A 13,090-nucleotide genomic window follows, 5' to 3' on the forward strand; every position below is an offset into this window, starting at 1 on the left:
TTCTGCAATAGAAATGATAAGTTTACTAGCTAAATAGTCTGTACTGGATTTTGATTTTTTTTCCTTATATTCACCTACTGTGTTTGTCAGATGTTTGAAAACACAAATAACTGCGTAATAATTCTATTAATATCTATAGGTTTTTTTTAATCAACTTGTTAGTAAGCCAAGACAGGCATAGTCAGAAAAGTTTATAGTTTGTTTATCCCTTAAGGGTAGCAATTTAGTTCTGGTTGTCAGCAAATCTGCCAGCTGTCACTCTTGTATGAATTTTATGTAGTGTTTACAAGGGCTGCATCTCTTCAGTAGGAGTTTGTCTGCAAAATACCTGTATACTATCAACAGCTAAGAAAGGATGTCAGAAACTGGTCTTCAGATGCTATTCAAACACTATTTTGTAGTGCCATTCAAAGCCATATTTTAGCAATAGGTGTCTCTAGAGCTTTGATTTCATTATTGGGAATGAAGAGAGGCGAGGATTCACTCTTGCATTTGTGTCTGAAAAGCCCTGTGAGCTCAGAAACGCATAAGGTTTTGTTTTCCCAGTTTGAAATATATTTAGTGTCTTTCCTGTAGCTGAACTGGGAGAAAATGGGATATTAGGGGAATAGATCAATGTCAGCTCATGGAAAATTAAGCTGTTGATCAAATGCTTGAAAAGATATAAGCAACATTAACACAGGCATCTCTGGAAAAGAATGTGAAACTCTCTTGTCTTTAGTTCTCATCATTTTAAAAACTTTATCTGATATTCATAAGTCACATGATCACTAATTTTAGATCTGGAAGGTTGCAACCACTCATATTTCTTACACTACAGGTTACTAATGTACAATAACCCTGCCACAAAGTTACTGTTTCTGTGGTTACCTTGTGTCATCTTCAGAAAAGGTTAGAAAATGAGAACAGTAATTATCAATTTAGAAATTACTAGGAAGAAACTGATGTCTAAGAAAGGAAATAACTTATACTGTGCCCGTCTTCTAATATATCTTGTAATATTTTATCAATTATTTATAATTTGATTTAAATATTCAAAATAGTTTTTTACAAAATTTTGATTTTTTTTTATGTTAAAAAACATTTTCTCTCTTTTGATTGAGGGAAAAGCTGTGGAATTCAGTTCTTTACTCATGTATTTCAGGAATTGCTCCAGAAATTCTCTCTGTCCTTTGATGGTACCTAAATGGTGTTGGTTTGACAAATAGGAGAAAAGAGAGTGGAGAACTGGTGGAGAAGGAGCTAGTCAACACTGAAATTAAGAATATTTTGTTAGATGTTTATCTGTCAAAATAATAAAAAAGTCCACTAATTTTCAAACTGAGAAGTGCACAGTACTTTATTATTCATTCATTATTGTGCTGTGAAGCTGTATTGGCCACAGAAATATTTAAACACAATATCTGACAGAGGAAGAAGTTGCTTATTTCTCCAGAACTAGCCAATAGCCCATGAAATTCTGTATGTGTGCACTGTAGCCTTATTCTAGACCATATCTGAGAAAACATTTAAACATATATTTAAATTCCAGTCTTTGTCTAATCTGTAGTCAAATTAAACATATACTTACGTGCCATTTCTTGTCAGTTTCTTGTTTTGCCTGTGCTGAGGTCTGAATATATGAAGGCCTGGGCAAAATCTGAGGTCTTCCCCTGTGTATAATGTGGCGTACTTTTAGTTCACTGTCTGCTACGTGCCTAGTCCATGGTTCACCGAATCAGAGAATTGCTGAGGTAGGCAGAGTCCTCTGGGTCTATGTACCCCAACTCTACTGGCTCAGGGCTGCCCAGAACAGGGTCTACAGAATGATATCCAAGCAGCCTGTGAAGATGTCCGAGGAGACCTCGCAACCTGTCTGGGTAGCCTGTACCTGTTCTCCATCACCTTCACAGCAGAGAAATGCTTCCTGATTTTCAGAAAAACTTCTGGTGTTCCAGCTTGTGCCCATTTCCTCTTGTTCTGACAGTGGCACTACTGAAAAGAGCCTGGTTCATATCCTCCCTTTAGGTATTTATGGACAATGGTGAAATCTTCTGAGCTTTCTTCAGAAAGAGCAGTCCCAGCTCTCTCACCTCATAGGAAAGGTACTGCACACCCTTCATCATCTTGAAGGCCCTCCATTGGGCTACTGTAGTGTAGGGCAGAACTGAACACAGCACTCCAGAGGTGACCTCATCAATTTTGAGTTGATGGGAAGGATCTCTTCTCTTGATCTGCTGATGGTACTTTGCCTAATGCTTACTTCTGTTTGGATCCAGACTGACACAGAGATTAGAATCTGTTTCTAGGAGGCCATCTTGTTCTGTACCTGAGGCCTGTTGTGCTAAAGACTGAGTCTCCATAAGTGATACAGATGATGAAGTGCAATTGGCTTAAACCTAGGCCACACAGTTCTGTCCAAAATAGACCATTTTACAACTCATATGGAATATAAACCTTCAGAACAGAAGAGGAAAGACTTACTGCCAATATAATAAAGTGGTTATCTGACTGTGATGCAGAGAAATAGACTATAGAAACTCATACTAGGAGATGCCTTTGTTTTGCACACAAATGCAGTCCTGCCACTACACCAATCTGACTTGTTGCTACTCAGATAAATATTACATTGCTTAACTTGATGCTGTTTATACCTATTCTCTTCCTGCTTCACAATGTGTAGAAACTGTTGCATGCTAGATATCAAAATGTGATCGACTGATCTTAACACTTAATCTGTCTGATACATGGGGTCTTAGTTGCTCCTGTGATTCCCTGTTACATAAAGTTGCAGGAGCTTCCTCAGTAGTGGTGGGGTTGTATTCAGCTTTGCTGCCTGTGACTTCCAGACTGGGGGAAGAAGCAGATCAAAAAGGAAGGAGTAAGCTGAAAATGCGATAGCATGATGGAAGTTGGACAGTGTAAAACTGGGCGAAGAGTGAAGTAATGAAGTAAGACTAATGCATGGGGAAAGTGCAGTAGCCCTGAATGATCAATTGTTTTGAAGATCAGCTGCAGATTTTTCACAAGACTTACAAGGGCTTTTTGTTTTCTGAAGGATTTTAGAATCAATTCTTTCCTAACTGAGGATTTGTTAGTTTGCGTGACAAGGAGGATAGAAAAAAATCTAGGTTGTTTTATTCACTTCCTAGATGTTTAAAACAGAAACTAAGTCACCACTTTGGGTGTTAGTATGTCAGTGAGCCAGCAGTCCTGTCAGCTTCACTGATACAGTTTTCGCTGGCTGAGAATCTTTGCTTTGCTTCTGTGCTTGTGCTCCTTTGTTTGTGCTTGTACATCTGTTTGCGTGTTCTGTCCATAACTCAAACATGTGTAAGTACTGTTTCAGAAGAACAATCAGAAATGTTAAAAGTTCTGACTGTGTAACATTTGTAATGGACAGAAAATATAAAAAAAAAGATGTTCAGCATCAGAACTTTCAGTAAGGATCCTGTAGACTAGGTATTCTCCCAGCTTAATAACTAGATATTGAGTGAAAGCAGCTGTGTTTTAATTCATATTTTCCAATAATGCGTTTATAAATTCTGTTCAATTATTCATAAAGAAGAGATATTGTTATTAAAATCATGCTAGATTTATCCACCTTATGAATACCCTCTGCTTTTTTTTTTTTTAAGTTAATATCAATTTCCAATTTGGAAACCTCAAAGAATCAAAACAAAACCACTGCCTTCTTGAGGCATTCACAGCATTGGAAATACCCAGTTGTCAACAGTTTACGGGCAGGTTTGGTCCGGTTCCATGACAATTGGTGCGGAGGACCCATGGACCCACGCCCCAGGAAAGGGGAAGGGGGAAAGGGAAAAGGGAAAAGGGAGATGGGCCTAGAAACAAAACAGCATCAACAATCTGAGGAGGAAAGCTGATTTACTAAATAAGATATCGGAAAGCAAAATAACACAATATAATACAATATAATTGGAATTGAAGCTAATAAATCAAATAAAATGAGCAACAGAGAGTGTCCGATAAACCGAAGGCCTTACGCTAACGCTGAAGGTGGACGGCAGCGAGCACCCACTGCTGAGTCCATCCCAAAGGAAAGAGAGTGTCCCGTGACCGCAGACAGTTTTTATCTTTCCCTCTGAGCAGGAAAATGTAAAAATATGAAGTGACGCAAAGTCCTCTGGGGAATGTAGTTCTTTTCTTCTGAGACAGGTACACCCAGAACTATCAGCGATCCACAGAGCTGGAGCATTAACTCTTCAACTCTTAATGCACTACATGATGTTATGATGTGGAATACCAGTACCAAAAATCATAAAACCATGACACCAATGCTGTTAATATAGAGGTGGGGAGAGAGATTTTTCACAGTTGATCTGTTTGCTGTTTGAAAAGTGGTTGTTGAAGCACTTAAAAATTCCACTGCATGTCTGTCAGTGGCAGTAGTGAAACCATGAGGGTATCTCAGTTGGAGTATTGATATGATGAAGAACTGTATTTAATGCAAAAACAAACAAAAGACCCATGGAATGGTAGGACCAACCTTAACGACTCTATGTATGTATGTATTTATTTTGTAATACAAACAACACTTTCTCATGTTGATAGCCCAGCTGAGACACTTTCTGTCATATCTTGGCTTTTCAGCTGTTTTTCTATCCCTTCCCTTTTTCTTGTCGTTCTTCTTTATTTCTTTAATATCATGTTGCTGATCTTGGAGTGTTCTTTAAACATCTCATGCATCCCAAATTTTATTGACATGGAATTTCTATACTGCAACAGACATGTTGTACCACATGAAGTGACAACTTTGAGCAATAGATTTTATTGCCATTTCTTTTATTTAATGCAGATTACATAGAGTTGACATGCAGAGATTTCAAATAAATGAAAGTTAGGAGTTACACTGGTTTGATTTGATTTGACACTTGGTCAGAAATACTCATCCATGTAAAGCTCAGTCTAAATGTGCAACATAAGGAGGCTGAAAGCCTGAGTCACAAATGGACTCCATAGCCGTGTAACCTACAAAAGTTGTTCTATCAGAGTGCTGTGTTCTGGCTCTGTTAAATTCATGTTTGCCCTGACAATGGATAAATGCAGTTTCATCTATAAGGACTTCAAGATACTAAAAGTCACTGTGGGAATAACTACATGGGAACCTCATGGGAGGATCATGAACCTACTTTCTAAAGCATGCTTCAAAGCTAGATTCTGTTGCACAATCACAGTAGTTTGGTCAGAACACAGTCTATAAGTCTCCACCTATGATTTTCTTTATCCACTGAAGGTATTCATCTGTGATAAGAGTGTAGACACCAGGACCGTCAGGAGTACCACACTTTGACTTCCCAAAAGCAGTGATGCCTCTCATCACATTCTTGCATATTAGAGGTCCACCTGAATCTCCCTGGAAAGAAAGGACAAAAAGTGTCATTCAGATTTACAAAAGCTAAAAAATCTGCCCCTTACATAAAACTTTCTCTAGTTTCATGTTAGAAATAAATATGTAGACAATGCCATTTTTCCCCCTCTTCCTTCTCACCACCCCTTCCTCCAAAAGATAATCTTATAATTAACAAAAAATTATAGTAATAAGAAAAGACTTCAGTGTGACCTTTTGTTTGTGAGTTATGTGAAATTAATCTAGATCCATGCTAAGATACATCTGGTATTTTTGAAGTTAAAATCCTTTTTTTTTTTTATTTTATTGTAAGGATTAGAAGAAGCAGCCCTGGTAAATTCACTGAGTGTGGTATTAATCCTTCTTGAACTGTAGATAGGAAGATACCATGTTTTTAAAAGCTAGTGCTTTATATTTTATTTGTAATATCATTGATGTGGATAATGCCAGTACTTACTTGACATGAGTCCTTTCCTCCTCTCTCAGATCCTGCGCATATCATATTATCTTTTATAGGAGGATTTTTTCTGTAATGGTTCTTGTCATTGCAGATTTTTCTGCTGATGACAGTAACATTAACTTCCCTCAGGGTATCAGATGAACTTTTCTTATTATTTGTGGTTTGTCCCCATCCTGCTACTCTACAAGTTGTTCCTGGTTTGACGTCACCACCAGAGGTAGGCAGGGGAATGACATTCACAGCTTTGTTAATTGTTGCTCTCTTCTTAAGCTGTAGAAGATATGGAAATTAATTTTTATGACAGGGTCTGACAGAGATTTCTGCATGGTAATCATTGGTCTTTTCCATTGTGGTAATGCAAACTGCAAACTTTTTTGAGATATCATGGTAGTTGTTATGAAATTTATGTAATCAGTGTGGTAGCGTAGAAATAAGGAAAATGAGTATTCACTTTCTCATGAAAATCCACTCAACTGCTGAAATATTTGCTCCAAAAAGACCTAGTTTCTCTTCTGTGGCAACCACAACCAGTGGGAGTTATCTATGAATGGGGAATGTTAACCTTTTATTCCTAGGACAAAATAACAGCAATAACTGATACTAGCAAAAATGAGAATCAGTGAAGTTATAAATTCTTAATGGAACTATCTTTCAGTTAGAATATGATGTTTTAACCCAATTATTTTTAAATCTGAAATATGCTGCTTTCTGTGAGCATTTATTATTTCATTGAAAAGACAGAAAAGCTTGGCTAAGCTGCAGAGTTTTCCTGCTTCTAATATTGGCATATGTTACAAGAATTGCAGAGTGTTGGTCCCCAGTGCATCCCCAATTCCTCAGTCAGCTGGATTTGTAGAGCAGTGTATATCTCCCAAGAAACAATGTTCATAGAAACTCCCTTGGCTCATCTCTCTTCTTCACGAGAATGAAAAAACTAGTGCATCATGGGAGATGTGTATTCCTTAAGTGTAAATAAATTTATACCTGCAGCAGCATAATGTCATGTTCCTTTTCTTTGGGACAGTAGCACGGGTAGCGAATCTCTTTTGCAATCTCAATAACCTGTTTTTCTTTTTCATTTTTCCTCACTGAATGAGCTCCAAGGGTAACAGTGCCTCCTTCCCTGAGAAGATAACATGGTTAGTGGGATTCACCTGCTGTGAGTCTGTAATTCCTCACTGTGGTGGTGCTGTGAGACTCTTCTTTCATGCCTGAAAAGCACAGGTAATTTAGAAAAATGTGGAAGATTATCCTGTTTTCTCAAGTAGTTGAGAAAATTTAAGAAAATTGTCAGAGTGAATCACAGTTGATCCTATTCTAATTTCAGCCTTTCAGTAACAGACAGGTTTGGGTCCTTGACTTGGAAGCTGCCATTGCTGTTTCCCTTGGGAGCTGGTTGTCTACCACGGCTGGATGGTGAAACTTGTCTGAGTAGCTGTGCAGGCTGCTCCTCAGTTGCCTCTTACTACAGCAATCAAAATCCTGAGAATGTAATTGCTGTGGCTCCTTCAGCTGTGAAGAGTTGCCTGAGTTCTGCCTGAGCAATATTAAGTTAATTATTTAATGTATTTTTTTCTTAAATGAGATCTCATTCAGAATCACTGTCCTCTTGGCAACAGCATCTCTATAAATGACATCTCTATATTGTTGATTCTACAGTTTTTGGACCTTGTGCATTCTCTGTAGTAGATTCAAGTTATCTATCTGTTTGTCTAATGGAAGGAGAAATGATTACAAGACTGATGTACGCAGTCCAGTGATTCACTGGCCCTGGGCAGGCTGTTGACAGAGCCTGTGTGAGGTCTGGCTCAGCAGCAGCTTTTGTCCTCCCAGTAAAGGCAGTGGGTGGGATGTGAGATTTAAAATTCACATCTTGCCTGATGGGGAATGTGGAAGGCCAAACAGCCATCCATATTTGAGTCAGACAGGAAGACGCTAACATAAAGCAGAGGTCTCCTGTCATCTGGAGGATTTTTGCTCCTTTATAACCACGTGCTGTCTCTTTCTGTGATGAACTATGTGCAAAATGACAAGAACTTTTTTCTGTTTTCTGAGCAGCTATCTAGACTTACCAGTCTTCTGTCCAAGTGTACTGTTTGACAGAACAGGCATAGATCTTTTCCCCAGATTCACAATTTCAGCATTGTTGTTCTTTTCTTTTCTGTGACTAGTGGCTTGTAAAATATCTCTTCAGAAACACTGAAGATCAATGTACCTTCTTATACTATTTTTTTACTCATCAAAACATGGTTTTCAGTGTAAGTTTTAAAACATAGTCACCAGCACATCGTCATGGTAATGCTAAATGCACTAGACTACTTGAAGAGAAAGACTGGGTACTCACTAGTCTCCAAATCAGAATGACAACTTACAATTTGCAGTGAGCAGCTGTTAACACCCAGCCTGGCTTGATCAAAGCTCCTCCACAAAAAATGTTGTGGCTTTTGAGAATGGCCATATAAGGTCTCGAGTGTGGTGCCACTTCATGTCCTCCGATGATATCCACGCACAAATCTAAAAATAGAAGTAAGCCACAATATGCACAACTGGGCTACAAAGCACTGTGGTCTCTTAGAAAAGTATATTTAACATAATTACGAAGTATACAGACACACAAGTTTCTATGTGTTACTATGCAGGTCTTCAGGATAGAGTTTAAAAAGTGCTCAGCAGTACTACTGTGTGTTTCAGAGGCATCAAAAGGTTAATGGTATGAATACTGAGAAAATAGTAATAATAATAATAATAATAGCAATAATAATAATAATAACAGCACCTGAGCATTATTGATCTTGCACAAGTTTCTTTTTCTAAAGTTCTCTGCTATGGTTAATGTCAGCTTTCCTTGTAAGAAACGCAGTCTTGCCACTAGATAAATGTTGTGCAATATCTGTCTTGTGTGGGCCCTTGGCAACTGGACTTTGTAAGATTAGTCACATTACATGAACATGCTTTTCAGGAAAATAAAAAAGCAAAAGAAATCATAAATGTATATGCCTGTAGAGAGATAAAAAATGGTTATATTAATTTCTATGAACTCTTCCAAACAGCTTGTACTCTGTGCACTTTTAATTACTACTATCCATTCAGAAATGATTTTATTTATGTGAATGATCAAAGACATACAGAGAGAGAAGAGGAGGTAATGATAATAACTCTAATACTAATTGCAGCTACTTTCCTTATGCTAATACACTCTGCTTAAATGGAAATATGTATCAGCGTTTACCTCCAAAAGGACCAAACTGTGCACTTACCTCCAGGAATCACCAGGAGAATGACAGCAGCAGAGGTGGACAAAGTGAGAAGAACACCCATGGTTTCTGCCTGGTGTCCTCCCCTGTTCAGTCTGTGATATATATCTAAACAAAAAGGATGTGGGTTTAATTTGTCCTCTTAAGGACATTTGACATCTATAACTGTGAAAAAAGTAAGACCTTCCTGAATATATTGCTCACAGCAGAAGTGTGAATGAGAAATCATCTGTTCTGGTGTGAAGACAATATTTCCTCCTTCCTGTTCACTCTATAGCATTAGCAGAGAGCTACTATTAGTGCTGGAGTGAAACCCTGAAAGCTCCTATGTTTGCTTACACAGTAGAACTCATCTTACATAAATTTGATTCTGTGGCTCACTTGGAGATCTTTAATTCCATTCTAGACACCTCAGGGTAATCTGCCTAACCTTGGGTACCTGTAGGATAAAGACCTCACAGGCGTCTGATGACCTATGGGAAACTATACCATCCTGCATCAGTTGATATGCCTTACCATCTACAGTTTAATCTTAAATACTAATTGCTGAAGTCCACCTGGTCAACATCTACGAAGTATAAACCTTAGATATTCCTATATCAGGTGGGATGTCTAGAAAGAGGAGGTTTGATGAGTACCATCTTAGTTTACCCTATCTATTCTCAAGAAAAATCTAGTTGGGAAGCACAGAATACCAAATGTTCCTAGATATTTTCAGGCTACTCTATGCCTACTACTGAAAAACATATCTTCAGGATTCTGTTCATGTTTTTTTCCAATCTATAAATGCACTCTTAAGTATTTCTATTTTTTTTAACTTCTTAATTATTTGCATAACAATGCTTTAAAAAAAATCCCATCTAATCCTGAGAGACTCTGTTTTAGAGTTAAAGGTATGCTATCTAGCCTTCTGTTTGATAAAAACTGACTGCTTTCTTCACAAGCTCTTACTCCTGGTGTTCACAGAATCACAGAACTGTAGGGGTTGGAAGGGACCAGTAGAGATCACCGAGTCCAACCCCCTGCCAAAGCAGCTCCCTAGCCCAGGTTGCACAGGTAGGTGTTCAGGTGGGTCTGGAATGTCTCCAGAGAAGGAGACTCCACCACCTCTCTGTGCAGCTGTGCCACTGCTCCGTCACTGCACTGGGAAGGAGTTCCCACATACATTTGTGTGGAACTTCCTATGCCTCAGTTTGTGGCCATTTCCCCTTGTTCTGTTGCCGCATACTGCTAATGTGGGGTTGATTGCATAGACATTAAAGATCAGATTGACAAATCAATCCAGCTGCTCTTTGTAGCCTTTGCCTCTGAGAAAGTTTCCCATGGGCATTAAGCATGAGTCAGTGGGTTGCTCCACACTGACTGTATCAAACACTTCTCTGACTCCTTTTTCATACATTGAGTTTCCCCAGTAACTATGCTCAGTTTTCATTCATTTCATTCAGTAACTATGCTTCAGTTTTCATTCACAGGCTGGGTAGAGACAGAAATATCCCAGTGCAAAGAAGATATAGATAGCAGTGCAGCTCTGCACCGTTCCCATCCAGTCCTGACTCACCTGCCCATACAGCCTGCAGCTCCTTCAGGCTTAGTGCAGTGGGATGTGCCTTGGGAGCTGACTCACTGACTCCCCCCCCTGCACTCCCTAAAAATTGCTCAGGGAAAATTCTGGAGTGGGAACTGTTAAGTAGAAAGTCTCGTTGGGTCATGATGTGGTAAAATATTGTTTATCTCATGCCTAGTTCAAGTTGGCAAATATTTAGAGGTGACATACATGGATATAGATCAGATATACCCAGAAGACTGTCCAGTTCCAACTCATATGGACCACACTAAGCTCTTCCTGAAGTACAGATAACAGCCCTTGTTGTATATAATGTCCCGTTTGTTAAAGCACTTCCCTAGGAATTGAGAGACTTTACTTCCCTTTTGCTTCAAAACCAGCCAGTCTCAGAAACAGAGCTCCATTTGTTTTTCTGGGATTGTTCCTTTGTGGAAAAAAATACAGGGGATCTAAATTTTCTCCTGCCCTTCTTCATACTTCTGGAGGATGTCAGCATGAGTGTTGCTCTAAACAGCTCCATCCTTCCTCTGGGTATATATGCAGTTTTTTCTTGGTCTACAGTCATACCTGAAGAGGGCAACACCAGATCTCTCTGTTCTGTGCCCAAGCTGAACAGTTCTTGCATATCACAAAGCATTACACAAAGTAGCCACCATATACTGCTGTCTCCCCCTGCAAACTTGTTATTTCTGCAGTATATTCTGAGGGAGTGCAGTATGAGCTACTGTTACTCTTAGCTGATTGTTGTGGCTGCTCCTGCTCTGGCACTGGGTCTTGGCAATATGGGGTCCTGTGTATGGGGCAAAGAGTTGAACTAAGAGAGTGAAGTTGGGATTTTTTTATCTTACCTTGAATGGAGTGATCTTCAGAACTGTCTCGAGTATTCTCCATGGCAGCTGAAATCTCAAATCATGAAAATGGGAGTTAGAATAGTCTAGGAAATCTGACATTTGCTTTGTTGTGTTTAGCCATACATTACTTACTGATCTTACTGTGCTACCCATTTTCAGTTTTATTCAGCTTGATGTTATTTCTTGCCCTTAACACACTTTTCTACTCATGATGCCAGTTTTTCCTCTCTGATTCCACAGTTGTCTTTTCTGCCTCAGCTGTGTAAAAGTAAAGGGTTATTTTTGTCTATTTGCTGTGCAGTATCACAGAATAATTTATCAGCATGGTAGAACTAGTTAATTTAGGGAGTCCTCAATCAGTGTCATTTTTCCAAAATTGTATGTACCTCGCAGAATACATCAAGTATTATGCAGTAGAAATATACAAATCTTCTGCTTGGTCAGAATATGAAGCTGCTATCTGTCACTTGGTGTCAGGGCAAGGCCATGAAAACTTGTAAGTCATCATGTCTTAAGGAGTCTGTGGGCAAAATAAATTATATGCAGAGGAAACCTCCATAATGTGAATAGCTCTAGGATTATTTTGAGGATGGTGAGTGATTTTAGTGTACCTAGAGCTGGCCCTTTTATGAAGGGGGTAAAGTAATGTGTTTTCACTTAGACGAGCTTGGGAAGAGTTTTCTGAAAAAAAAAAAAAGTAATATGTCATATGTGTAATGCTTTCAAATTTTACATTAAGATTCTCAATCTCAATTCTATACTCTCATTCAACAATAAAGAGCTGCTAGAGCTAGATAAGTTGTGTGGGTTACATTTCTGATTCTTTCTAATGGTGGTTAAGATGATAGCAGCTGTTTTTTTTTTTTCCTTCTTTGCGGGGTGATGTGCTGTTTCTTTTAGTGGTTTACCAGCAAGATATGCAAAGCATGGGTACAGACATAGGGGAGAGCAGTGCAGAAGTCTCTCTCACCACTGTGTCTTTTTTTTTTTTTTTTTTGGGGGGGGGAGGAGGGAGGAAACTACTGATTAGGTATTTTAGTTGCATTTGACTCCTGCACACTCTAGGAGTTTCTGTATCTGAACCCTGCTCCCTCAAAAATAATTGCTAAGAAAAAACTGCAGTGCCCTTAATATGCATAGTTCACATTTTGTATTAGGTGTTCCTATACTATCAGCTCTGGATTCCTGCCAGTTCCCAGTGAAGCTTTTTCATGTGACTCTTTTATTTGTTGTCTCATTCATTCATCTGTGCATATTTAGAGTTTAAGGAGCTGTTGAATTCTCTGATGTAGTTAGGCTTTATTATGCATTTATCACATATAATGTTCTTAGCCCTCATTTTCTCGAGTTAGCTGTGTGCACATCTGCTGAAGTTCCTGTGAGATATGACCTGATGAATGCTCTGGATTCAGACAGGCAGATTTTAAAGAAATCAGAAGACAGAACCTAAAAAAGAGGAGCAGAGCTACAGTTAATATAATACTATTGTGGGAGTAAAGGAGAACTTCAAGAGGAGGAGTTTCTCATCAAACCTCTTCACCATCATATGCTGTAGGAAACATTTGAATAGAAAGACATTGTCTTAACTTGCATTAGTAAGTAGCAACAGCC

At 38.7% G+C, this 13,090-nt stretch overlaps 1 protein-coding gene across 1 annotated transcript; it reads right to left on the minus strand.

Moving 5' to 3' along the window:
• Window positions 1-4,764: 4,764 nt before the first annotated feature.
• On the minus strand, window positions 4,765-9,147 carry GZMA (granzyme A). Its single transcript, XM_065739889.1, has 5 exons — window positions 9,068-9,147; window positions 8,183-8,324; window positions 6,795-6,933; window positions 5,808-6,080; window positions 4,765-5,356 (listed from the first exon to the last, which is right to left on the minus strand). The coding sequence occupies exons 1-5, from the start codon at window positions 9,126-9,128 to the stop codon at window positions 5,198-5,200; spliced, it is 774 nt and encodes a 257-aa protein (XP_065595961.1). The 5' UTR covers window positions 9,129-9,147; the 3' UTR covers window positions 4,765-5,197.
• Window positions 9,148-13,090: the final 3,943 nt, after the last annotated feature.

The sequence above is a fragment of the Cyrtonyx montezumae genome, unplaced genomic scaffold, assembly GCF_038088225.1.
Source record: "Cyrtonyx montezumae isolate F1298 unplaced genomic scaffold, pur_monq_1.0 scaffold_25, whole genome shotgun sequence".
In the NCBI taxonomy this organism is placed as follows: Eukaryota; Metazoa; Chordata; class Aves; order Galliformes; family Odontophoridae; genus Cyrtonyx; species Cyrtonyx montezumae.

Excerpts from the sequence above, each read along its gene's own strand:
- GZMA (XM_065739889.1), bottom strand. The coding sequence starts at position 9,128 with ATGGGTGTTCTTCTCACTTTGTCCACCTCTGCTGCTGTCATTCTCCTG. Across the intron at positions 6,934-8,182 it reads ACAGCTGCTCACTGCAAATT|GGAAGGAGGCACTGTTACCC; the intron begins GTAAGTTGTCAT and ends TTATCTTCTCAG. Across the intron at positions 6,081-6,794 it reads ATGACATTATGCTGCTGCAG|CTTAAGAAGAGAGCAACAAT; the intron begins GTATAAATTTAT and ends TATCTTCTACAG.